Source organism: Budorcas taxicolor, chromosome 17, assembly GCF_023091745.1.
Source record: "Budorcas taxicolor isolate Tak-1 chromosome 17, Takin1.1, whole genome shotgun sequence".
NCBI classification, from domain to species: domain Eukaryota; kingdom Metazoa; phylum Chordata; class Mammalia; order Artiodactyla; family Bovidae; genus Budorcas; species Budorcas taxicolor.
The window spans coordinates 62,242,761-62,268,786 of record NC_068926.1 but is presented as its reverse complement, the minus strand read 5'-3'; the positions used below and the strand labels follow the sequence as shown (position 1 = coordinate 62,268,786).

Here is a 26,026-nt window from a genome sequence, read left to right as displayed (position 1 = left end):
CTATCATATATCCTGACTTTTATTTTATTAGTCAGGAATTAATTACAAACTAATATTTACCTTTATTGTCTCTTCCCCCACTTCAGCCACTAACTAGGATACACAGTCTCATTTACCATTATATCAGCAGAGCCTAACATGGAATCTGGCACACAATAAATGCCCAATACATGCATAAATCTAACTAATGAATACTAAAGCGCAAAGTGCTATTAAACAAAAGGACTAGTGTGGCCTTGGAGTAATTTTAAATTCACAAGTATTATCATTTTTCTGAGGAATGTAACAATACAAAATTGAAATGAATTATACCATTTAAAAAGTTGTGGCTTCTAAGAACATGAACAAAAATGAACCAGGCAAAAGTGCCAAACTGAAAGTGTTTTATATAAATTAACCCATCCAGTTTAAAGTAGATTTGCTATGCTTCACTTAATTCTGAAGAAGGAAGAATATATGCTTCCCACGTTAATAAATCAGACAAAAAAGTAGGAAGAGTTTCAATAACAAGGCTGTAGATACATTGAAACCCCTTTTTATATTAAAAGTTAAAATGAAAGACAAATCCAGATTGAACATAGTGACTGCAAAATATAATGCAATTTTGAACAATTAAAATTATGAAAATATACAAAATTGATGGGCAACACAACTAGGCATTTGTACATTTTCCATTATGTGGAGAACACTAAAAATTTCTCTACCTTTTATCCACATCAGATATATGATTTAAACCAAATGTTTGCTTTGGAGAGTCTTAACTTAGGATCTCAGTAGTATAAAAAGCAGTAATTTTTCAGTCTGTAAACAGTAGTCTTTTTTTTTCTCCTTTCCTTTTTTTTTAAATATCAATTTTCCACACAAAATAAAAACAAAAAACCCAAACAAAGTAAAAACAGCAGCAGCAGCAATGAGTTATTTGGGAATTCTCTTCAAATACCAATGACATACAATTGCTGGAGAGGGTGCTTTTTACTCATGTAAGAATATATATATATATATATATATTTTTTAAACTGTACACAATTTATAGTGCATGACAGTTTCCAAAAGAACAGATCAATAAAAGATATTGGCCATTTCTGCATAATTTCATTCTTTTTACAATTCTCTCAAAATGTAAGAGGTTGGATCTAATTGAAATGCTACATTTAGTAGGGAAATCAGTTAAGCAACCAAGAAGCATAACCCCAATGTAACATTGTTTGTCACTAAAACCAGTAGAGGACCCAGATGCCCCTAGGAAAGAAAACAGGTAGGCAGACCACTGGAGTCACACACTGTCCCTGAGGACCAAGGCCAGCTCACTGAGCACACATATTCTAGAATGATCATGGTCAGTTGATAGACTTGTTTCAAAGAGCATTTCTACTTCTATGTACAGTATTTTTGGATATTCAGAGAAACATCATTTCAAGAACACATGCCATACACACATAGCCCCACCCCCCCATACACAAAGTTCCATCTAAATAGGCCATAGTTTTGTGAAATGTTATTAGATTTGGAATCAATTTTTAATTCATCTTGTTCAAAGCAGTTCTTTCCTTTTGGGATGGGGTATGACAGCTCTGGCTACCAATTAACATCAAATCTAGTTTTTTCAAATTACTAGATGGACTAAGATTTCCAACAAGTCTTATTTTGAAAAGGTAATTCAGTAATTTTCAAAACAGTTTCCTTGCAAGTTGAGACAGTTATCACCCTATCAAATTGTGAATCTAAAGTCCAAATGATGGAAACAAAATGCAGTTGCTTTGCATAAAGAGATTTTCTAAGCTCTTTTTCTGGTTGCTTTTAAAAGAAAAAAGTATCACATTTCACTGGAGAAGTGAGTTGGAGATAACTTGGAAGGCCTTCAAGACCAATCCTCCATTAGATACTTGAATTTCCTCATCAAATTCATTTCTTTCCTTTTTCAGAATTACTAACTTTAATGGTATTTGGATAACAAAGACCAAAGACTAAAGCACAGATTTCAACACAAAAAAATTACCAAAGCAATTGTATAAAATGTGTAACATTTTCAAGAGCAATGTTTACGTTTTCTGTCAGACCAACCTCTAAAGCTACAGTCTTGGGGAGCTCCAGGTGAACAAGGTTAAACACCATCCTGGTATAACTCTCAAGTTTGAAAAAAGTAAATGCAACCTCAAACCCAACTGATAATGTTTCTTTTGCCAGCCTAAAACTTAAAACCTAGATTAAATCCATATTAATATACATTCTTTCCTTTCTTCCTTCCCAAACCCCCCACTTAAAAAACACTATTAAATCTTTATTTTCAAGCATATATACACATGTATATATGCTTGAAAATATACGTATATATGTAAAAGCATATACATATATATATATGTATCTCAAAACCAATGACACTGGTATTAGACTTGCCTGCATAAATTATGTACACCTCTCTTCTTTAAAACAGTGATTCCTGTCTTTCCCAAACAGACAAAAGATAGCAAGCTAGTCCTCAGCAGGCTTATAAGTGGTCTGCACTACTTTCCCCTCCAAACAGCTGTAAGTTAACAGAAGCCTGTCTGATTTAACTCTTGCAGGAGCCAGGATGGGGATGTCTTGGCCACTGGCATTATTAAGCCAAAAAACGAGGGCCTGTGGTCATCTGAGTGATGCCCTTCAGTGGCAGGTGCTTACGCCAAATTTAATTGGAAGCCCTTTGAGTACCTACCTTGGGTTTTGTGGGAGCTAAGCAACTGGAAAGAGGGCCTGCTCCCAATCATGGTCCCCTTCTACTGGCTTCCTGCTTCCTAAGGCTCAAGGACCAGACCAAAACACCCAATGCTATAACGGTAGGGCCATTCAGCTGCTCTGAGTTCAATGCTTTATGCTTAATTTCTATTGCTGCTTTTATAGGACACCCCCAACCACCACCACCAACCACCAGATGTTTCTGGTGATAGAAGGGAAGAAGAAAAGTGGGGTTCTCTTGTGGCTGCCATATGCATATGAACATGTATAAAAAGTGGTCAAACCCAGACAAGGGTCCTGCTTCTGGTTTATATACAATAATTTAATCAGTTGTATACATTTAATACCTAAAAAATTAATTCACAATCAAAGTCCTTCATGCATTTTATGAGGAAGTTCTGGATTTAAAATGATGGTCAACCAGATGTAGTTTTTGCCTGGGAAGATGATGTCATTTTCTGTTGTAGAATCATCAGTGCCCGTGGTTCACACTAACTTTTAAATTTTTAGTTTCTTTGTGGTCTCAAGTCTTTTTTTCAGCAGCTCCCCAATTTCCAGAAGTGAGTGCAGATAACTGCTCTGCACTTTCCCTTGTACAGTCTTTGAAAATTTTCTCTCTTCCTACAAAGGAAATAAGAATGAGTGGTCCTGCTCAGAAAGCATTCCCCCAGATTATAGTTTTTCACATGTAAGTTAAAATTACCACTTAACTCCATCGGAAGCTCCATCACAATGGAGTGGGTCATTTTCAATTTCATTAAATGCAAAGATGGCTAATCTCATCACAGATGTCTGTTTCTCCATGTGACTTTTCACTAAGACCCTGTTGCTCTAGCATTACTATTCTTTCAAGTAATCTTAGTCAAGTCAGAAAATTGAGATTTCTGATCAAGGAAAAAAGTTAGAAAAATAATTACTAAGTATTTTGGCCATAAAGTCACTACAATTTTCTGATGAGCTATACAAAGTAGAAAAACTGAGATTTCTTACTATTAGTCATCAGGAAACAGGAAAAAAGCAGAAATTTATTATTAATTTAGACATTATCACAGCCACTTTCTAAAGGCATCACATTTACCAGTATCATCTTTTTTAGTTATAATACTGACACACTTCCCTCCATTTTAATAAAGTCCACAGATTCCAGAGGCCAAACAACTAAAAAAGACCAAAGTTTTCCTAAGGCTGCTCAAATATGTGAGTTAAATATTTGCTGCTCATTTGACCTGTGGTAGACAGCACAAAAAATAAAGGGGATGGGTGGAGTGTTTAAATACGGAAAGAAGATTGGCTGAAAACTGTTTAACTTTATGTGAATTTGGCAGTATTTTAAAGCCCAAAAGAAACCAGATAAGCACACTTTATTACCCAAACATGCATTAAAAGGTATGTCCACAAATCTATTTTATTCAGTACTACATAGTCTTTCTTTCCTCTTCAAATTTTTTTTTTCCCACCATGTACAGATTTTACTTTTTGAAACAATGTAAGGCTTAAAAAGAGGGAAACAAAAATACTAAAAATTAATAATTCATCAATTAGTACCTCTAATGACCTATATTCATTCTATATAGTCTATATTCATTCTAAAGTACATAGGAAAACAGTTGAATATACAGCTTAACTGGCTAAAACCAAACTTCTAGGCATCACTTGTCTGATTCCTTTAATCAATCTTTGGAAATGTTAAATGCTCTGGGCCCTTTCCCATAGTAAGCAGTTTATTCAAAGCTCTAATATGTTGACGTTTTTTTACAAAAGAGGGGCTTACAATCTTTTAAAGCTGGTGTGCCAAGCAAGATTCCATTCATTCCCTTCCCTCCAAGGGCCTGGGTGGAGCTCTTGGGCTGGGATGGTGGCTGCCTCATATTACTGGGGGAGCTCAGTCATCAGCAGAGGCTCAAGTTAGACAAACTACTCAAGAAAATCATTCCCCTAAGATCAGAGTTACATCACTGGAACAACGATCTAGAAACAGGTGGCTCCACAACTGCCCTTGTGGCACCTTCCAAAATCCTAGACCTACTCCAGGCTGGTGCATGTTAACTCACCTGACACCATTTGTTTGTTCTATTAAATCTGTTTTTTAAAAAGAACCTACATTTTAAAAAGTGACTTTACAGGGATTTTCCTTGCAGAATTTTAAGAAACCAGCCTAAAAACAATGATCAGGAGAAAACTAATTCCTTTGATTCCATACTTCCTTATTGGCTGACTTGCTCTGGCATAACTAATATTGACATAATTATTTCTGATGTTCAGCATCTTTCCTTTTTTATGTGATGACTGCTGGGCTGGCAAAGAAACCAGGCAATCCAGCAGCAGGAAAGTTCTCAGTCAAGGAGATTGTCCCTGGATTTCTCAAAAGTATGTCTGGTTTCCTCTGGTGCTCAAAATAGGAACAATAATAATTCCACTCCTCAACAATCTGTCAGTAGTTTTCACAGTTAAACAACAACCCCAAAAAATGTATAAAAGGGAAGAGTTAGGGATGAGGGGATGACGGGGAGAAGACCCCACCACCACAATAAAAAACTAGTGCCAGGGGCCTTCTAATCTCAAGTCCTACAAGGAGAGAATGGTGAACTGAAAACTAACTTGTCCCTGTGACAGAAGTGAGAACACTCGACTATCTCTATATAACTTACTGCAGATCAACTACAGTCTCTTACCAGCGAGAGAGAAGTGTCTTCTAAAATAAGTTCTTCAAGTTTAAGTGCAATTAGATGTGTTTCAAGTCCTTTAATATGATCCACAACATTGGAAATTAAAGTCTGAAGCCCAGTAACATAGTCTTGAAAACTGGTAAAAACAGGTGGCTAAAAAAAAAAAAAAGATTTTTAAGAAGTTGAAAGATTATCAAACATATTTCTTCAATGCTTATATCACATAATTATGTTAAGAGTCAATAGCTCAAAACACATCAATGCAAAAAATAGTACCACTACAATAGGAAAACCTTGGCCGAAGACAGAAACAGAAAATGTATCGAAGAAATCCCAGAGAGCTTCCCTGGTGGCATCGTGGATAAGAATGCACGTGCCAATGCAGGGGACAAGGGTTCAATCCCTGCTCCAGGAAGATTCCACATGCCAAAGAGCACCTGGGCCCGTGGCCACAGCCACTGAGCCTGTGCTCCAGGGCCCGCGGGGCACAACTGCTAGTCCACACGCCCTAGGGCTCACGCTTGGCAACGAGAGAAGCCACTGGCAATGAGAAGCCCATGGACTGCACTAGAGTGGTCCATGCTCACCGCTACTAGAGAAAGCCCATGCACAGCAGTGAAGACCCAGTGCGGCCATAAATAATAAATCTTTAAAAAAGGAAAAAAGGAAACAAAAAAAATCCCAGTAATGGTATAATTAAAAAAAAACAAAACAAAACAGACAAACACAAGAAACCCAGCCAATCAACTACTAAAGCTAGCTTTTCACTCAAGAAGTTTTCTTTGAAGGTGCAACATCAACAGAATTCTTTTAACACCAATTGGCAGCGGGCAGGAGTATCAATGTTTGCCTATCGAATGGGTAAAGATATACCACACCATTGGAGAATGTAAAAACAGAAGAACAGGTATCTCTGGCTTTTTGAAAGTTCACTTCATGCCACTTAGCTTTTATGAAAGACCTACATTAGTACCTGTTTTTGCTAACCAAAAGAAATCCAAAGAAGATTTTCACTTTAACAGGAAGAAGGTGAAAAGCATTTGCAGCAAGCTATTATAGAAGTAGTGCACACCCTGAGCAACAAGAATAGCACTGGAACTATACTCAACATCAACTATACTCTGAACTCTATCTGTAAGCATCTGTGCTTTCTCTCAACCTGTTCTGTGTATCCCATTAGCAAGATGTGTCTTAAGGTAATTACTTCTTTCCTTTATGCCACTTGGGCTTATGAAAGGTTTCAAAGGAATACTGTATCTTGGTAGCGGGGGAAACCTGTATACATAGTAATTTCAGATATAAGAGATAGCCTAAGGAAATCATATTATAAATTCATCTTGTATATTTGTCCATATTTTAATAGCAGTACTATTTGTAATATTAAGAGAAAATTAGGACTTCCCTGGTGGTAGAGTGGATAGGAAGCCACCTACCGATGCAGGCGACAAGGGTTCGATCCCTGATCCAGGAAGATTCCACATGCCATGAGCAACTAAGCTGGCAAGCCCCAATTACTGAAGTCCTTATGCCTAGAGCCTGTGCTCCACAGCAAGAGAAGCTACTGCAATGAGAAGGCTGTGCACCACAATGAAAAGTAGCCCCTGCCTGCTGCCACTAAAAGCTGGAGCACAGCAAGGAGGAGCCAGCACAACCAAAAATAATTTTTTAAAAAATAAAACAATAAAAGAAAATTAGAACCAACTAAACACCCAATATTGAGAATAAGTTATGGTATATGAATAAAACAGGATGGCACATAAGCATTAAAAGTAATGAGATACATCTATATTTGCTGAAATGAAAAGATGTCCAAGATACCTTATTAAGTGAAAACAAAACAAATAGCCAAGTTCAGAACTTTTGATAGAAAGTTCTATAGAAAGTTTCTATATTTCTGGCTTGTACGTAGTGGTTATCACTGTTGAGTGGGAAAATGGGCGATCTTCTCTTTATTCATATCTTTAGGTTACTTGGACAGTCAGAAAAAACAAGGCTATCCTCATTTTTGGAAATTAGAAAAGCAATATCTACAAAAACTCGCACAAAATCCAAATAACAAAAGCTATTTTGACAAGTACTAGGAGTGTAGGTTTTCTGCAGAAGAGAAAGTAACAGAGCAACTCTGGTCTATACTTGCAAACTCTGCACTCATGATCTGTTAAAATTATCTTGAACAATGAAGGAGAGAAGTAAATAAATGGTAATACCCAGGGACAAGTGTCAAATCTAAAGAATTCCTGAATTGTTACTGAACTGTGCAGGAAATTAATATTACTAATAAAACCATCAAAATTTTCAAATGACAATGGTTACTATATTGCTACAATGAACAAAAATCTCCCATTAATGAATAGCATGTCATTGCAGAATATATCCTGAACATCTTTCCTTATGAAAAGAATACAAATTATGTTAATGTTTCACACATTCAAAAGTTAACCAATTAAGATGGGAGGAAACTCCAAAGTTGAATACAAACAGAAATACATGAATCTTATCTACACCCCATTAATAACATAATCCGAGTTTTAAACTCTAGTGCTTTTATAGAGTACCTCAACTACTACATTCATTGAACATATTCTAAGGACGAAAAAGAACTGCAAAAATTTGAACTTCAGTGGGTTTGTTACTGGAACTGGTAATGGAACCAATGTACTATTTCCAAAACTATTTACAGTGTTTACTGTAAAACAGCAAATGAATAAATATATTGATCCTGTTGGGAACTGTTGTTCTCACTCTGAAAAGAAAGCTACAAATACGGAATGAGAGAAGGAATGGAAGGAAGAGGACTGTGATATTGGACTACAGCTGGAGGTTATCATTAAGAATTAATTATTTAAAACTGTGTGTATGTATCTAAATAAATGTCCTGTCTCTCTTCACTGACAGTAACTAGAAGCAATAAAACCCCAATAGCAATTAATGCATCTAACAACTAGATCTTAGTATTCTGAACAGCTATTCCCCATAAAGGAACCAGGGCTCAATGGAAAAAACGTATGATTTCAATTCAATGGGTGAGTACAAAGTGCTTAGAACATTTTGTGGTTTCAGAAAGTAAGGGCTCAAAAACCAATGAGGACGTGTTCAAGGACAGGAACCAGCCTAAAGTGGCTACCATTAGCCAAATGTGGGCATCCAAAAGAAAATGATGACAACGGATTATAAGGTAAATTTTTAAAAGAATGAGTACACAGTGATACTAAAATAGATAGTTGATATTAAAAATATACAACTCTATTTTACAGAATGCCAGATAATAAATTATTAATGGTTAGTAACATTTTTAAAAAATTACCATTCTGGAACCATCAAAGTAATAAATGATCCATGCAAGTCACACTAATAATGAATGTTAAAAGTAGTGGGTGAAAAGCTCTGGGGAACAAGATACTCACAGTCTCAATTCACAGATTAATTACAGAGAGGAAAGACATACTCATAATAAAGAAATCTGGCATATACTTCCTTTATCAAATAATTAAATCTGAAATTATCAATAATGGGACATAACATTAGTGCCTCCTGATTTAACTGCTAAAATGGACACAGCATCTAAATCTAATGAAACAATTAACCAAATCCAGATTGTGAGAGAAGACAGTGGCACCCTATTCCAGTACTCTTGCCTGGAAAATCCCATGGACAGAGGAGCCTGGTGGGCTGCAGTCCATGCGGTCGCTAAGAGTCGGACACGACTGAGCGACTTCACTTTCACTTTTCACTTTCATGCATTGGAGAAGGAAATGGCAACCCACCCCAGTGTTCTTGTCTGGAGAATCCCAGGGATGGGGGAGCCTGGTGGGCTGCCGTCTGTGGGGTCGCAAAGAGTCGGACACGACTGAAGCGACTTAGCAGCAGCAGCAGCAGATTGTGGTATATTCTACCAAAAATCTAGCTAGACTCTTCAATGACAAAGACAAACATAAAAAGCTAAGGAAGTACTTTCAATGAAAGAAGAGTACAGACAAATGACAACTAAAAGCTGTGTCAAATCCTTAGTAAAATTCTAGGATTCTGAAAAAGACTATAAAAGTCATAACTGAGATAACAGGGGACAGGTTAATGTGAACATATTATTGTATCAATATTAAATATCTTGGGTGTGAAAATGTCTTGAGTACCGTGGTTTTGTAGGAGACTGTCTTTCTTTTACCCTGGTGAGTTAAATATCACAAAGTCTATACTTTCAAATGGTTTAACAAATGGGGGTGGGGGATGTTAGAAAAGAGAAAGGGCAAGAGAGAAATGTGACAACCATTAATAAGTGGTGAATCTAGGTATGGATGTTTGGGTGTCGTTATAGTAGTCTTTCAGTTTTTCTGTATAATTTTTTTTTAAGCTGGGGAGAGAAAATGAATGCATATAAGATCCTAAGATCCTTTACAAAATGCAGGAAAAGAGTGAAAAAAAAAAGCAGCGTGCAGCCAAATTGTTACTTGTGTTTTCTCTGTTATTACCATGATGATACTAGTTTCTTTTTTCTTCTTCTTTTTTTTCTGTAAATTTAATTTGTATGGTCGCAGGACACTCTCACAGTAACTGGACACCCAAAGGATAATAGAAATAGTCTGAAAGAAGAAAAATTGCAAATTCATCAATAAGGATTACACTCAAGATACCTATCAGGAACAAAGACTATGGACTAAACCAATTCTATGCAAACAGCTCCTCTTTGTAAATCCCTTCAATTTCTCTTATAACTCTCCACTCTAATTGTACGGTCACCACAGTGATCCACGTCTTCTTCACCTCCTCCTCAGAATACTGCCTTTACTCTTCTCCTCACTCTCCCAGCTCTAAACTAATCCTCTACCCAGTCCAATATTCTTTCACCTCCTTGCAGGAAATAGGGATCTATTAACATCCTTTTCACTGAAAAGTCCAAATTTAGGCATGGAATCCAAAGGTTCCATACAATATGCCTCTCCGCGCCCACTTCTCTATCCAGATAAGACACTGCCTCACGTGCAAACCTTAACTTATGTATGAAGAATTCTCCCCCAGTTGGTCAGCACCTATTCTCCTTTGTATTGTTAGGAGTTTACAGTATATTCATGTACACACACATATATATATATATACACACACACACACACACAATTATTTCTCATTCACTCATATTATCTCTTACACACTTGAAATGTGCCAGTCACCAAAATAGAGAACACAGTCCTCAGGAAGCTTACAGACTAATAGAAAAAGAAAGTAATTAAACATGTAACAAAAGGAAAAAAGATAATGGACTATGAGTGTTTGTGGTTCTCCTCTTTTTCTCTCTGGCTAAAAAGAGTTTTGCTACATCAGCTCCTGGATTCTCCTTCATAATGCAGAATCTTAGCAACTAGTGAAGAGCAGCAACAAATGTAAAAAGCAAATTAAAAATTTAACAAGAATTAACTTAAACTACTTAATAGTTGAGTCAAAAAAGAGGATGAACAGAATAGAGCTAGATTTAGAGTGAATCTGAGGATTCTCTAGAGATCTGTAAAGCAAATTTCAATGTTTTACCCTAGCAGTATAAATTAAATTCTCCTGATATCCTTGGAAAGATTTAGTTCAGAAAACTGAAATTGCTTTTCAATTAACAAAAGGTGGTGATGATGGGTTAAATTATAGGTATAAGGTGCCTATTACCTGTTCATTTTTGAAAATTAATCCTCCACACAATCAAGGAAATCAAGGAAAACTGAGTTTTTTAGGATGAAAACAAAAACATACCTCAACCAAGAAGACTAGATTTTCTAAAAGAGTAGGATGTGTTTTCAAGTTACCGTCTTTAACTTCTAAGAGGTCACCTTTACATTTACTGAAGACATCTGAAAAAGGAAAAATATTTTATGGTTTTATTCAGCTTTTGTTTCAGTGTTATTTTGTACAATCTAGTCAAGAATAAGCAGATATAAAGACTTAATACACAAAGCTCCCCCTCCCCAATGAACCAAACACTAAAGAATATCTGTTTTAAGCTCTTTAAAAAGTCACATGACTACAGCTCTACTATCTTCAAAAGATAAAAAGTAGACTTATAAATTATACTCTAGGGTCTAAACACCAGCTATGTCTTTCCATATATAGGGCACTCACATAAAAGTAAGAATTCAAGTGGGTGATTTAAAGAATTTGTGTCATTATAAACAGAAAGACTAATGTGCATGGTAGAAATGCACCTTCATAACAAATTTCATGTTTTACTCTCATAATCTTGATCATCTTTTAATTTTCAGCTTCATTCGAGCAACAAAATAAAAAACTATTTAGGCTCTGGAAAAGAAAGGCCCTTTCTAAATTTAAAATGCACAATAACCTATAATGGAAAACAATCTCAAGCTGTACACATGAAACTAACACAGTGCTGTAAATCAGCTATAATGAAATAATACTTTTTAAAAGTATTTAAGAGAGTTAAAAGAAACACATATGTATGTGCTCAGTTGCTTGGCTTTGCAACCCCATGGGGTGTAGCCCCCCAGCCTCCTCTGTTCATGCGATTTTCCAGGCTACTGGACTGGATTGCCATTTCCTTCTCCAGCAGATCTTCTGGACCCAAGGATTGAATCCATGTCTCCTGGGTCACCTGCCTGCCCTGCAGGTGGATTCTTTACCACTGAGCTACCTGGGAAGCCCTATGTTCTTTACCAATTTCATTACTATGAATTTAACCCCAAGGAAATACTCAAATAAGTACCCAAACAATTATGTCCCAAGATATTTATTTCAGCATTGTTACACATAATATATTATGTACTCAGGGTATATAAATAAAACCAGTACATGGATTCAATATTATGGAATATTATACAGCTCTTAAAACAAATGGGGTGTGGATATAACTGACATGGTAAGAGGTCCAAGATAACAAAAAATAAAGCCAGAAAAGCATGCATTTCCCTATATTTTTTTAAAAAAAATCACTACTATGTATTTCCATATGCATATGTATGACCGTGCACATTTCTAGAAATACAGACTGCAGAATGTCAACAGCACCTACTTACCTCGGCGGGAATATGACTGGTAAAGGGGAAAAGACCACACCCATTTGTGTACTGTACTGTTTTACAAAAAGTGTCTACTATTTTTGTAAACAAAACTTTTTAGTTTTTTTTTGTTTTGGACCATGCCATGCATATGCGGGATCTCAGTTCCTCAACCAGAGACTGAACCCACATCCCCTGCATTGAAAGCAGGTAGTCTTAACCACTAGAATAGGAGGGAAATAGAAACAAGTCTTTAAAGCTACCAATTTTGGACTCTGAGGGAGAAGGAGAGGGTGGGATGATTTGGGAGAATGGCATTGAAACATGTATACTATCATGTAAGAAACGAATCGCCAGTCTATGTTGGATATAGGATGCTTGGGGCTGGTGCACGGGGATGATCCAGAGAGATGATATGGGGTGGGAGGTGGGAGGGGGGTTCAGGATCGGGAACTCATGTACACCCGTGGCGGATTCATGTCAATGTATGGCAAAACCAATACAGTACTGTAAAGTAAGATAAAGTAAAAATAAAAATTAAAATAAATAAATAAATAAATAAAAATACCAAAAGTGTACATTATTATTTTTCAAAATCTCTTTCAAGTTTCTATTAAAAAATGAGCTGCTGTCAGACAGTCAGATACAATATGGGAATCCACAGTTGGAACACTTACCTTTTAATTGTTCTAGTAAAGACTTAAGGCTATTCTCTACTCGCTCCTGGATCTCCACTGTATCCTCTACAATTGACAAACAATGAAAAACTTTCAATTTATTTTTTAAATTAAGATAAAGAAGCAAAACCAACACCTGAAAGCATAGGCAAGGACATTTTCTTTTAAGACCCACAGGCACTTAAATTCCATTACTGAGAGAAAGATGAAGGACAGGAAAAGGAAGGAGAAAAGGAAAAGAAAAGTGTTAATCACCTTTCCGCCAAAAGCACTATCTAAAATTCTCTAGGAGGACTAAAAATTTATGTGTTTCAAATACATTAAATGACAGAATCAACAAGCCTTATGACTTGGGAAAAATAAAACAGAAAAATACATGATCTATAAGACATTTGTGATTCTCACTGGGTTGACAGCTTAGGGGAAAAAAATATGCTTCTCTACAAAGTTTAGGCCTTCATTTTTAAGTAAAAATTTCAATCTGATACAAATGAACCTATTTATAAAACAGAAATAGACTCACAGACATAGACAACTAATGATTATCAAAGAAGAAAGGGAGTGGAGGAGGGATAAAATAGGAGTTTGGGATCAGCAGATACAAACTACTATTTATAAAATGGATAAATGACAAGGTCCGACTGTATAGCACAGGCAACTATATCTTATCATAAACCCTAATAGAAAAGAATATGAAAATATATACAGATATAACTGAATTACTCTGTTGTACACCAGAAATTAACATTATAAATCAATGATACTTTGAATTAAAAAAATTTCTTAAATAAATGAGTGAATTAAAAGAATTCAATTTGAAATCCAACGATATTTCAACAAACCAAGGATTTCTTCAACTTTTGGGCCTAAAAAATGATTTTAAATATGGAACGGACTTAAAAAGGTAGGAAAGGGATTGACTGGTATTTAGAGGTGCCTAACCAGGGAAAGTGGGGGAGGGGAGAAAAGGGGGTAGAGAAAATAAAATATGGAACAAACTTAAATTTCTAGAACATTACTTGTAAACGGTTAATCGATTTTCTTATAAACTGTTACTGGATTTTCTTGTATATCAAACCCGACATTCCAGAACAGCTCCCAGCTTCCACCTCTGTCAAACTTTTCCAAATATGTGAGGTGATAGATATTTTGTTGCATTCACTAAGTTTTCAGTGACAAAGATGCCGTAAATATACATGCAAGTACACACTTACCGAAACCATTGATGTCCAGCTCATAAATATCGCTAACAAGATAAAAAGAGCTGGTCTGACACTGAGAACAGCCAGAATTAAAGAATCCAGCCATTCTGGTAGGTACAGGACCAAGGAAAGGGTACTGGAAAGGAGAAAAAGTGATGTTCTTTAAATCCACTGAAATTTCAATTCATAAAACACAAAATGAGAAAACAAGGAACAGTAACTGCTGTATAAAAATCTATCTCCATGATTAAATCACAAAGCTTTTATCTGCAAGCTAATAATAACCAAATCATTATGATGAAAACAAAAACACTGCATTAATTTCTTGGTAGGTATTAAAAGTTAATCATCACAAAAAAAACTATTCTGCTTTTCCTCACTATCCAAGTTGGATACTGAGGAAGCCTTTGCAATTCACTAAGTTTAAAAAGTTTTATCTTTTTCCTGTAGATGCCATAAACTGGGACAAAATTCTGTTCTTTAATACTCATGCGTAAGTGTTAAGTCACTTTAGTTGTGTCCAATTCTTTGCAACCCCATGGACTGTAGCCCACCAGGCTCCTCTGTCCATGGGATTCTCCAGGCAAGAATACTGGAGTGGGTTGCCATGCCCTCTTCCAGGGGGTCTTCCCGACCCAGGGATCAAACCTGTGTCTCTTGTGTCTCCTGCATTGGCAGGCGGGTTCTTTACCACTAGCGCCACCTGGGAAGCCCCACTTTACTACTCGCCCAACCCCAACTCATATTTTCAAAAAGACAGTCACAGATTTTTGCAGCTTTGATTGTAAATAAACACTGATGATACCTGAATGTCCTTCTCAATAAACCGCTTTCCCGTCTCCAGGGCCACCTCCAGCTGTTGAAGGAGCAAACGGAGAATGTCAATCCGGGAGGACACTCCATTCTCAGTGGTCTTCTCTGAGTTCTTGGGCCCGACAGAGTGGTTAAGACTCGGAAGTCCACTGATTAGCCTCAACGTTAAGGAACGGATTCTTAACCACATTGTCTCCTCCTCCAGGGAAAGTTTCTTATGTTCTTCAGAAACATCCCTTAAAAAGAAACATTCCCAAACCATCCAATTTATTCATGTCAACTTTAAATCTTTTAAGGTTCACTTTCATTAGTCAAGATGACTTTGAACGATCCCAGCTTTCATTTAATAGCTGAACGATCTTGGACAAACCAAAACAGTCCAAGTCACCACCTTGGTATCCATAAAATGGAAAGATAACCTATCTAACAAGCCATTTTCCCCTTACATGAGACTGGTTTTTCTGATGATAAAATAGATAATATAAAAAATTCAAACAACACCGATATAAAAAATACTAAAAAATGGCAGGAAAATGGGCCCCAATAGCCTAAGAATCCAAAATATTAACATGCTTGGAATAGATCTTTTCATACTTTTACAATATAGATGTACAAAAAATGAACTACAAATATTTATATATTTTAAACAAATGAAATGGGTTCACAGTAGTGTTTATACTGTTTTGTAAACTGCATCTTTTTATGACAGTGTGTACAAAAAAGAGTTAACATAGTAAGCCTGGGGCTATTATCTTTATTAAGAAAGGCCTGCTTGCAGTGGTTGGTCCCTGGCTGAGGTCTGGGAACCTAGTGTGCCAACCATTCCCTAAATAATCAGTGGCTCACTGTGCCTAGACTGTTTACACAATCATGTGGTTTAGGGTGAACAGCGCTTTCCTTCTGGGAGTCTGAAATGTTGGTACATGCTACACAGTGGGTGCCTACATAACCAGTTGATAAAAACCTAGGGCACCCAAGTTGTTAACGGGCTTCTCTGGGCAGAAATACTGCACACACGTTACTTCATTTTCCGCTGCTCAAGAAAGGAGCATGCCCAGCGTGTTCCTTCACAGGAGGGAGAGAACACTGGAAGTCTGTGCACAGGGTTCTCCACAGACCACCTGAATCTCTTTCCCTTGCTGGTTCCTTTTGTTACAAAAGACCTTAGCTGTGAGTCCAACTACATGCAGAATCCCAAGAGTCCTGGCAAGTCACTGAATCACAGCATATTCAGAACTACCTCATGCACATGTCTCTGCAACTTCTTAGTTTCCACTTTCCTAGAAGTGAAAGTGAAAGTCACTCAGTCGTATCTTGCAACACAGTCCATGGAATTCTCCAGGCCAGAATACTGGAGTGGGTAGCCTTTTCCTTCTGCAGGGGATCTTCCCAACCCAGGGATCAAACCCAGGTCTCCCACATTGCAGGTGAATTTTTTACCAGCTGAGCCACAAGCTGGTACACAGTCTTTTCAATCTTGATATGTATCACTAAAATTCCCTATAGGAAAGTTATATAAAGTTTTACTGCCATGTAAATGCACAATAGTCATTCTCCCATAACCTTGCTGAGAACAAAGATTAATCTTTTTTTATCCAATAGGTTAAATCTTTGTCTGATAGGTTAAAATACAAATATAGATATAAAGGGCATTTCTTTGAAATTCCTGTTAAACCCTTTGTTCCACTTGTTTTTTCAGTTATCTGCTTCTTACTGATTTATTGAGTTCTCTGTATATGTGAAGGACATTAATATATATGAAGAAAGTTAATAATTTACCAGATACCTCTAGAACCTGTTAACAAATTTACTTCTATATAGCAAGTTAATATTTACAGGGGTCAAATCCTTCGTTTCCAGATCTGATACAATGCTAAGGAAGGCTTTCTCAACTTTTTAAAAATATTTTTTATATTTTCTTCTAGAATTTCTAAGTTTTAACATAAAATCTTTAATCCATCTATAACTTGTTTTCATGTTATGGTGTGAAAGAGGAACTTTTAGATTAGCCAGTAATTTCAACATAGGGGTGAGGTTTATTTTCTTCCTTTGGCTTACCTGTATTTTCTGATCCCTACAATATACATGTTATTGTATGACATAATTATATATATGTATGTATTATATATATTTAAATAATATATTATATATTGTATATATTTTATATATTAAAATATATTAATATTCATATTTTATAGTTATTGTATGACATTTTATATATATTAAAATATATTAATATATATTTGTATATTATATATACATGTTATTGTATGACATAATTATATATATTTATATACATATAACTCTTAAATTCATCCTAATTCTATTTTTTTTGGATTTAGCTTGCTAATATTTTATTGAGTGTTTTTACATCTGTATTCATAGGGAATATTGGCACCTCGTTTTTTGTTTTTGTGTTTTTATTTATTTTAATTGGAGGCTAATTACTTTACAATATTATAGTGGTTTCTGCCATACATTAACATCATCCTTATTCTTTAAAAATAAATTTCTTGGGGTTAAATTCCAGTTACCTGTCTTTTGGATCCCAGCTAAAGAAAACATTTAAGTCTCTGTTGTCTCGCAAGGCTTCCCATGGAATGTCATCTTCTTCTGGCCGAAGATTCATTGACTTTATACTTTCTGCTAAGCTGGTTGATCTGGGATATAGAAATTTTATTTAAGTATTATTCAATAGTAAAATAGTCATGAAAACATACTAGCCAGGACTTTGTTTTACTAGAAAGAAAAGGAAAGGGTGAAGAAAGGAAGGCTTTACTATTAAGAAGTAAAAGCTTATATAACACGAAACAGAACCAAGCATTGATCATACTGGCCTGCTACACAGCTAGAGAAAGGCATCTGAAAGCCCAACCAAAATAAAACTCATCAGCGTTAACTCCCAAAATCTCATGTCTGTGGGGTATGGGGAACTTTGTAAACACAACATGGACCAGGGACAATGACCACGGTCCAGCTGGCTTCTGTGTGGAACCTGGGATGGTGCTGACAATACTCGATCACTTCCCATGACAGGCACTTTCTCCTTACTTCCCTTTTCCCTCCTACTCCCACCGCCTCATTTTTCTTTAGCTTAAGCCCACTAATGACACCCATGAGCCCATTAATGGCTCTCAGCATCTGATCTAATCCCTTAGTCCCTTACTAGTTCTCATGCAATACTTACATATTTGCTTCAAGTAGAAGGTCTAACAACATCCGCTCAGTACGGACTTGTGCAAAATGAAGGGAATTATTCAGCCTGTTCCTAAAAGCGATAAACTCTGGGATCTTCTCAAATGCACCATATTTGTAAGCTTGAATAATATATTCTGAGGTCTGGGGGAGGAAAGACATCACCTTGGTATAAATATTTCACATGTCAGTCAATGAAGACAAACCTTGCAAGACAAAACAAAACACTCAAACTAACATTAAGATGTTGAAACTAATCTTGAAAGTTTTTGGTCACCAAGCAGAATACCAGCTTTTAAAAATGTAATTTTTCTTCTATCATATACTGGAGTCAAATGTCTTCTTCACTAGTATTATTACTAATAATACTTAGCCACTGCTACCACCACACAGACTTCCTCCTAGGAGTTGTGCCTTTCATTTAAACAGGACTGAAAGTTTTGTTATACACATCAGTCGAAATTTTGATTAGTGCCATAGTGGAAGGAATGTTACTCCATATTTTTCTGCATCTAAGATATACTTTCTTTTATACCAAAACACCAGTATAATATAACCATCCCACTACCATCAGAAGTAAAAAGTACTCTCCTTCAGAAAAAATGACAGGCTGCCTCTTGGTTTTGTTTACTTCTGAATAAACACAGGATATACGTGCATTGCATCAAGATAGAATTCAAACAAAAGACCTAAAAAAATTCATGTCATAATCCATTCTGAAGACAGAAAATTCAAAAACCAAGTTACCAGTCCATCCAAACTACTATGCTAGAAATGCCATAAACAGGTAAATAAAGGGAACACTCAACACATGTACTTTAATTAGATTAATACATATAATCAGATGAAACATGAACAGAGGCAAGATAAAGAATACTAAACAGAAATTCTGGCACAACAGAAGGAAATCTCAGGGAAGAACTTCGTGGGTATGGGCCTTTGCCATCAGGATCAGAAGTCAGAAGAGCACCCTTTCGGGCTAAGGAAAGTATTAAGCTCAAAGCTGATGTCTGCCCCAAAGATCCTTCACAGAAAAGCTAGTCTTTTTGCACAGCCTCAGTCAGTTCTGTCCCCATCTCCATTATGACCGAGTAATTTGCCCAATAGGAAAATAGGCCAATAGTCAACAACATACCCTCTGATACACAGCCTCGCAGGGTTCATTTCAGGCCGCGGGATTGCGCCACGGGCGCTAATTCAACTGCATTCGATGCGGCTTTTAAACCCCCATGGGACACCTCGGCGAGCTGTTTGCCTGCAGTATCTGGAGAAATTAAAGACGGACGGACACAAGAAAATTAAAAAGATTACTTGTGATCCTGCAGGTTTAAAGAAGGACTATCTGAAAAAGCTCAAGTGTATCTTCTAGCCTGATTGACAGTGATACGCCCAATCAAGGAGAGGCCAGGATACCCTAAACACATATGCCTATCCAATGGCCTCCTGGCTTGGAAAAGCCAGGTTTAACATCAGCCCTTGCAATAGGACCTTATAGTTTGGGGGGAGGGGGCTGGGAGGGGAAAGGCAGCTGGTTAGGAACATATGATCCAGAGACTAATCAGGACAGAGATTTTATTTTGGCGATTCCAATCAAATTTATTAATTACAGTTGCAAAATACACTCTGATTAAAGGAAAGAACTCAGCCTTACCGAGTACAAAGGAAGTTTTTAATTCCTGAGTGGGCCATGGAATACCACTTAAAAAAAAAAAAGGCAAGAGAATAAGAGGCCACAAAAAGGGAATGCAGTCCTTTAACTAACTAAGCGTAATCAGAGTTCTCTGGCTTCTGTTTTTGAGATAGTCCTCCTTTAATACTGCAGTGTAGTATCCCTGCAGAGCTAGGAAAGGGCCTGGGCAGCTACCAACAGGACAAAGACTGAGGAAGTACTACACTTTGAAGCAATAAGGCCTTATTGGAACTGCAGGCAAAACTGGAAGCCACGGGTACTTTAAAGACTTCTGAATATCACAGAATGTTGTCCATACCCATTTCTATTCATTTATGCACCAATGAGGCTATTTGGATCCCATATGGATGCCTGAAATGAACCCTGGTCACTGTGAAAATTAGTAGAATATTAATACATGGACATTAAATCCCTGAATGATGATCTTTGTGAATACCTAAAACAGAGACTTTTAAAGGCAATTTTTTTAAAGTATGAACATGTACGTTACTTCTGGAGATATGTGAATATAAGCTCTTAATTCTTGTATTATAAAAATCTACTCCAAATAAGATGACGGCAGACAATGACCTTTCCAAAAAGAAAATCCCTATGTAGATTTCCAAATAGAACTTTCAATCAAACAGCACAAAGCCTTACAAAGCAGATCTTCCAGGATTTTAAGGAGCAGGTGTTCTTTCAAAGAACAAACTGGGAACTGAAATGTATCAGTCACTCAAGCAAAAAATCATCTGGGGATGCCAAAAACTACTGAGCACAAAAGATGTAGAACACAGAGCTTTAGCTTTCCAGAGAGGTATTTCTAATACTGTCAGGAGGTTTAACACAGACAGTACAACACTACAACCATGACCTTTCTTAACTTCAGACTCCTAAAGGGAACAGTCCACACCACAGTCTCCATTTTCCTATTCTGGGACTTGGCCTAGGCAGTACAGTTTAAGGTGTTTGCCTTGCTGTATCGTGCCTTGCTTTAAGCCCCAGGACCTAGCCGTCACCTTCTCCTCCCCCTCAGTTATATACTTTAATGTGATTAAATAGCTGTTTTCCGTAGTTAGTAGTAATACAAATAAATTTCAAGTAGAGTTCTAGTCCCAGATTCATAAATGCTTTACTTTTATCATCTTCAGCATCTCATACATTCAGGTGAATTAGTCACTCCTGCCACACATGACCATCGGCAAAATACCAAACAAAGATACCAAAAGCCACTGAGGACAACGTGCTCTCTCAAATCACTCCTGGAGATCTCCTTTCCCTATTACAGTACTTTCAGTTGGGTTGTTTTATGTGTGAGTATATTGTTTTCAGAACATTTCTTCAGGTAAAATGTATTTTGTGGGGGAAAATATTAAAGCTTAATTTTTATTAGCATAAAATAATGTGCCTTTATTGACCAATTCATGAACAAATATAGTTCCTCTAGAATGCTGGATGTTTGAAAACTGGACAAAAACCAAACTCCAGACTTGGATTAATCCCTTAATTAACCCCCCACTCCCACATCAAAGCTATTTGAGAAACAAAACTTTGAAAAGGATTCTTCAGGATATCAAATGTTTACTTAACCTTTCCCTTAGAAACACAGTAATGAGAGTCAGAATGAGATTTGAAATATACTCTTCTTCGGAGTTTTTCCTCAGGTAGTGAAACAGAGAATGGCAAGCACAGACATCTGAATACAAGTGAAAACTCGCAGATTTATAATTTGACTGCCCACTCATGCTAGGAGATTTTAGAACCAAGGTCCTAGAGATGCCATTCTGACCCTAAAGCTAGGTCAGCAGCTTCTGAACAATATATTTAAATGCAGGTGCCTACTTCTGTCTCTCCCCAATCAGAAGTTAGGGCACAGAATGAGATCTGAACAGACACAATCACTGTTGGGAAGTGGAGTCATGGGGAAGAGGGACAGAGCTTAAAAGTCAACTGATGATGCAAAGATTGCCACTCTGTGCTACACCTGCCCTCTAGGCCATGCCTTGAAGTGTGGCAGAATTTAATTATCACAAGCTGAGAGCAACAAACCTGTATTCCAGTGGTTAGAAATGCTTCTGTCCTATGCCCGCTTCCTGTTTAATATACACATGAAGGATGAAAGATAACCAGGTGTGGCAGTCATAGTTACAAAAGGGCTTTAAAAAAAAAATCTTCATGAGTGTTGGCCAAGAAGAACCTCAGAAACCAGCTTCCTTGTTGCTGTTTCTTCGTTGCTATTAGACCATGAAAATGGAACACTGTGGGCAGACACCAGGCATGGCCAGATTCCAGCTGGTGAGTCTTAGAAGCACACGAGAAGCAAGCAGGTAGTGGCCACTGCTGAGGCGTGTCTTTTCTCCACGTATGTTCCTGAGTGGTTCTGCATACTTCGACTTAGTAGAGACCATATGGCTTTCCCACAAAAGCTTCTGCTTAACTGACAAGTGGAGACAACATCTGCTTGCAGTGAAAAATATGGTGCAAATCCCATCCTTTCATTATGGCACATAAAAACTCTATCTTATTTATTGTCACTTTAAAATACAAATTATTGACTTAAGTTTCTTAAAATGTCCTTCAAATGGTCAATTTTATAACTGAAGAAAAGGTAAGTGTACTCTCTGTGATAATGAGTACAGTTGCCATAAACTTCAGAAATCCATAAAATAGAGAACAAATGCTATTATAAAATCATATTTGGCATCCCAGGCTATAAACTCTTATGGGCTATTTCTTATACCCTTAGAAAGTCTCTTAGAGATTAAAAGACAGACCTAATAGGCACTTCCTATTCTGTTAATAACCAGTTTTTAAATGCACTTGCAAGGATTCTATTAAACAACCACAGATAACTCTCTACCTCTGCCTACCAGCCTTCGGCCAGGAAGGTATGGCCTAAGGCGCTGGCAAGTACAATGGTGTGCCCTCATGTGTGCATCTGTGACTTGAAGAAGATGCTCTCTGGATCATGTGCATTCACTGGACCAAGACCACATTAAAAAAAAAAAAAGAAATGTTGTTTTCACTTACATCTTTCTGGTTGGAGTGGAAAAACCTGAGTGCGAAGTTACACGATTGGGACGCAGCAGCATACTGACCTAGGGATCCGGCGTATCGGGTCAAAAGATAACTAGGTCGAAAGGAAAAAAAAATGTTACACCCATCCAGCTCTAGTATCAAATACTGCACTTCAAATTACTACCCACCTCTAGTATCAAATACTACACTCCAAATTATGCAAATAGCTAGGCATAAGAAAAGTTTAAAAAACTGTGCCAAAGAAATGATGTAATTCACAGAATCAAATTTTAAAAAAAAAAACAGAAAAGTTAATTCAGTTTTATACAATGCTGTCTTCCTAAAACAGCTCTATGGGACATAGAGAAAATACCCTTGATTCACGACAAAGAACAATCAAAATACAAAGTCAAAGGATCTCTGAGATCAATGCATAATGTAGAAGTCTCAAACTCAACTGCAAGGCAGAAGTAGACTTCAAAACAATGTGTGCTAAGGAAAAAGAGTTCAAAGTACGTTAACTGTTCTTTTGAAACTGAGGAAAAAATTTTTTAACCATTTCTAAATTGTACAAATTTAAAATTACCACAAAATGCTGAAAGATATAAAAATCTGCTTTGCAATGGGTCATACATAACAGGCGATTATTTAATCTACAAAACATAACACAGGAACAACGTTTCTGCTAAAATTAAAATACTGGAGTTCCATGTATGAGGACTCCACCCTGCTGGGCTGCTCATTATTCAGAGTATATACTACCAACCCAATGGTGTCATGCTGGATATGCTTAGCATCAAGGCTGGAGTACAGATCCACCACTGGTTCAAACGCCCCCAGCATACAGTAGATTCGAACAAGCAGCAATTTGAATTGAGCATTGGAAGGGCTGTGAGTTAGTCCCTCTTCCAACAAAGTCAGGGCCTGCCACACAGCGGTCTCATCACCTAGAACCAAAATATAATAGCATTATCCAGTTTTTGACAGCAAATGAGGGTTCTCAAAAATAAAAAACAAAAACTTAGTAATATCATCCCCTCCACTAACTATTTTAAGGATTAGGCTGGGTGGCATAGAACAAATTTTAGATACAAACCTGAAAGCAAAATAGGGAATTTCCCTGAATAGACAGTCCCTCAATAGTTATCTCAGTTCTTAACTGAGCTAAGATCTGCAAAAACGATGCAACTTTAACTTGCTGGGTCTTAAAGAGAAGTTTGGAATCTCACAGAATCATAGATTCTGAGAAGAGATGGACTTTGAAGGAGAACTGGAATCCACCAACCTTCCCAGTACAGGGTTTTCTCTATAAAACCCCAGACAGATGCTTTCTCTAGACATTTTTCTTCCACATGTAACTCTACTGTCAAATAATATTTGAAAAAAAAATTGCCCTCTAATAATTAAACTAAAATGATACACTTTTTCTGGACTACCAAAATTCAAAAAGTTACACACATCAATATTCTTAATGGGTAAGTAATTTCTCTTTTATGAAATTATCTAAAGAAAATAATATGAAATGCAGATAAAGTTTTACATACAAGAACATCCACTGTACTAATAAGACAGGAACAGTAAACTATAGCTATACCCACACAGGGAAATATCATACAGCCATTTGACATTAACAAGGAATTTTTAATAGCAAAAAAAAAAACAAACAGTAATGACCAGTAAAAAATACAGAATTCAAATGAGTATGAAGAGTTCATCTCAAGTATATAAAGCATTCACAAACAGAGAAGGAAATATGCAAAAATGTTAGTATCTTTAGGAAGCTAGAAAACTGAGATTAAAATATACCATTTTCCATTTACTTTTGTTTAGGAAAAAAATGTCTAAAATGGAAAGCTTCAAGCACTGAGCTTCTGAGATTGTAACTTATATGCTTTTTTCCCAAGAGAAAAGAAATAAAATATAACCAAAAATTGGGGTTTTAAATAAATATCATCTATAATCCTACCCAAACTATGTAAACTGCCCAAGATCTACTCAAACTACCACTATGATTAATGTATTGCTTTTGAACTATAATTACTTTTACACAGTAGTAATCACTGCATACATCCAATTTTGTGTTTTCTCATGTGGCTCACTGGTCTTCACAATTGTAATTTTATTTAATTCAACACTCAGTAACCTGAACTCTGCAGTAACACTAGATATAAGACCCAGAGACTCATAGGTGGTTGCTGGCTTCAACAAGTTCAGAACTGAGCAGAAGAGACAGTTGTACAATTACAGATAAATTTTTTAAGTCCAATGTTATTCAAGGATAACCATTAAGAATTTTTTTTAACTTCTTTTTTTTAATAATCTCTTTTAAATGGAAACAAAATTTGAAAGTAAATAGCACACTTCTGAACTATTACACCCAACATTATGAAGACATTTATCAACCTATTTCATTTTGCAAAATTTAGAATATAACTACAACTCTATGCAAATTCTTCACCAAATCAAAGAACATCAAGGGTTGATGAGGATCTTGGGGACAAAATTTTTCTAATTAATTTTTATAATATAACAAAAAGATATAAAATACATTGTTCTGAGGATATAATGTATAGCATGGTGACTACAGTTAACAAGATCAGTCCTGGGTGTTCTTTGGAAGGAATGATGCTAAAGCTGAAACTCCAGTTCTTCGGCCACCTCATGCGAAGAGTTGACTCCTTGGAAAAGACTCTGATGCTGGGAGGGATTGGGGGCAGGAGAAGGGGACAACAGAGAATCAAATGGCTGGATGGCATCACTGACTCGATGGACGTGAGTTTGGGTGAACTCCGGGAGTTGGTGATGGACAGGGAGGCCTGGCATGCTGCGATTCATGGGGTCGCGAAGAGTCAGACACGACTGAGCGACTGAACTGAACTGAACTGAAGAGAGCAGATGCTCATCACAAGGGGAGTAGCTATGGGAGGGGATGAACTGTAACTAAACTCACTGTGGTAATCATTTTGCAACACATTATCATATAATATACCTTAAACTAACATAATGTAACTTATCTATTATATCCCAGTAAAAATAGAGAGGGGGAAAAATTATATCCTTCATGCCTCATTTCATTCCTGTAGCAGAA

General features: G+C 36.6%; 1 protein-coding gene across 1 annotated transcript in view; it reads right to left on the bottom strand.

Moving 5' to 3' along the window:
- Positions 1–971: 971 nt before the first annotated feature.
- NAA25 (N-alpha-acetyltransferase 25, NatB auxiliary subunit) overlaps positions 972–26,026 on the bottom strand; it is a 64,723-nt gene continuing 39,668 nt past the window's right edge. Inside the window, exons 14-24 of the mRNA XM_052654598.1 lie at positions 23,705–23,885; positions 22,951–23,050; positions 18,244–18,395; positions 17,591–17,716; positions 15,049–15,292; positions 14,256–14,379; positions 13,042–13,107; positions 11,106–11,203; positions 9,845–9,955; positions 5,385–5,531; positions 972–3,333 (exon numbers count right to left, since the gene is read on the bottom strand). Of these exons, the coding sequence (XP_052510558.1) occupies positions 3,211–3,333; positions 5,385–5,531; positions 9,845–9,955; positions 11,106–11,203; positions 13,042–13,107; positions 14,256–14,379; positions 15,049–15,292; positions 17,591–17,716; positions 18,244–18,395; positions 22,951–23,050; positions 23,705–23,885 (1,472 nt within the window). The 3' untranslated portion in view covers positions 972–3,210. The remainder of the gene's footprint in view (positions 3,334–5,384; positions 5,532–9,844; positions 9,956–11,105; positions 11,204–13,041; positions 13,108–14,255; positions 14,380–15,048; positions 15,293–17,590; positions 17,717–18,243; positions 18,396–22,950; positions 23,051–23,704; positions 23,886–26,026) is intronic.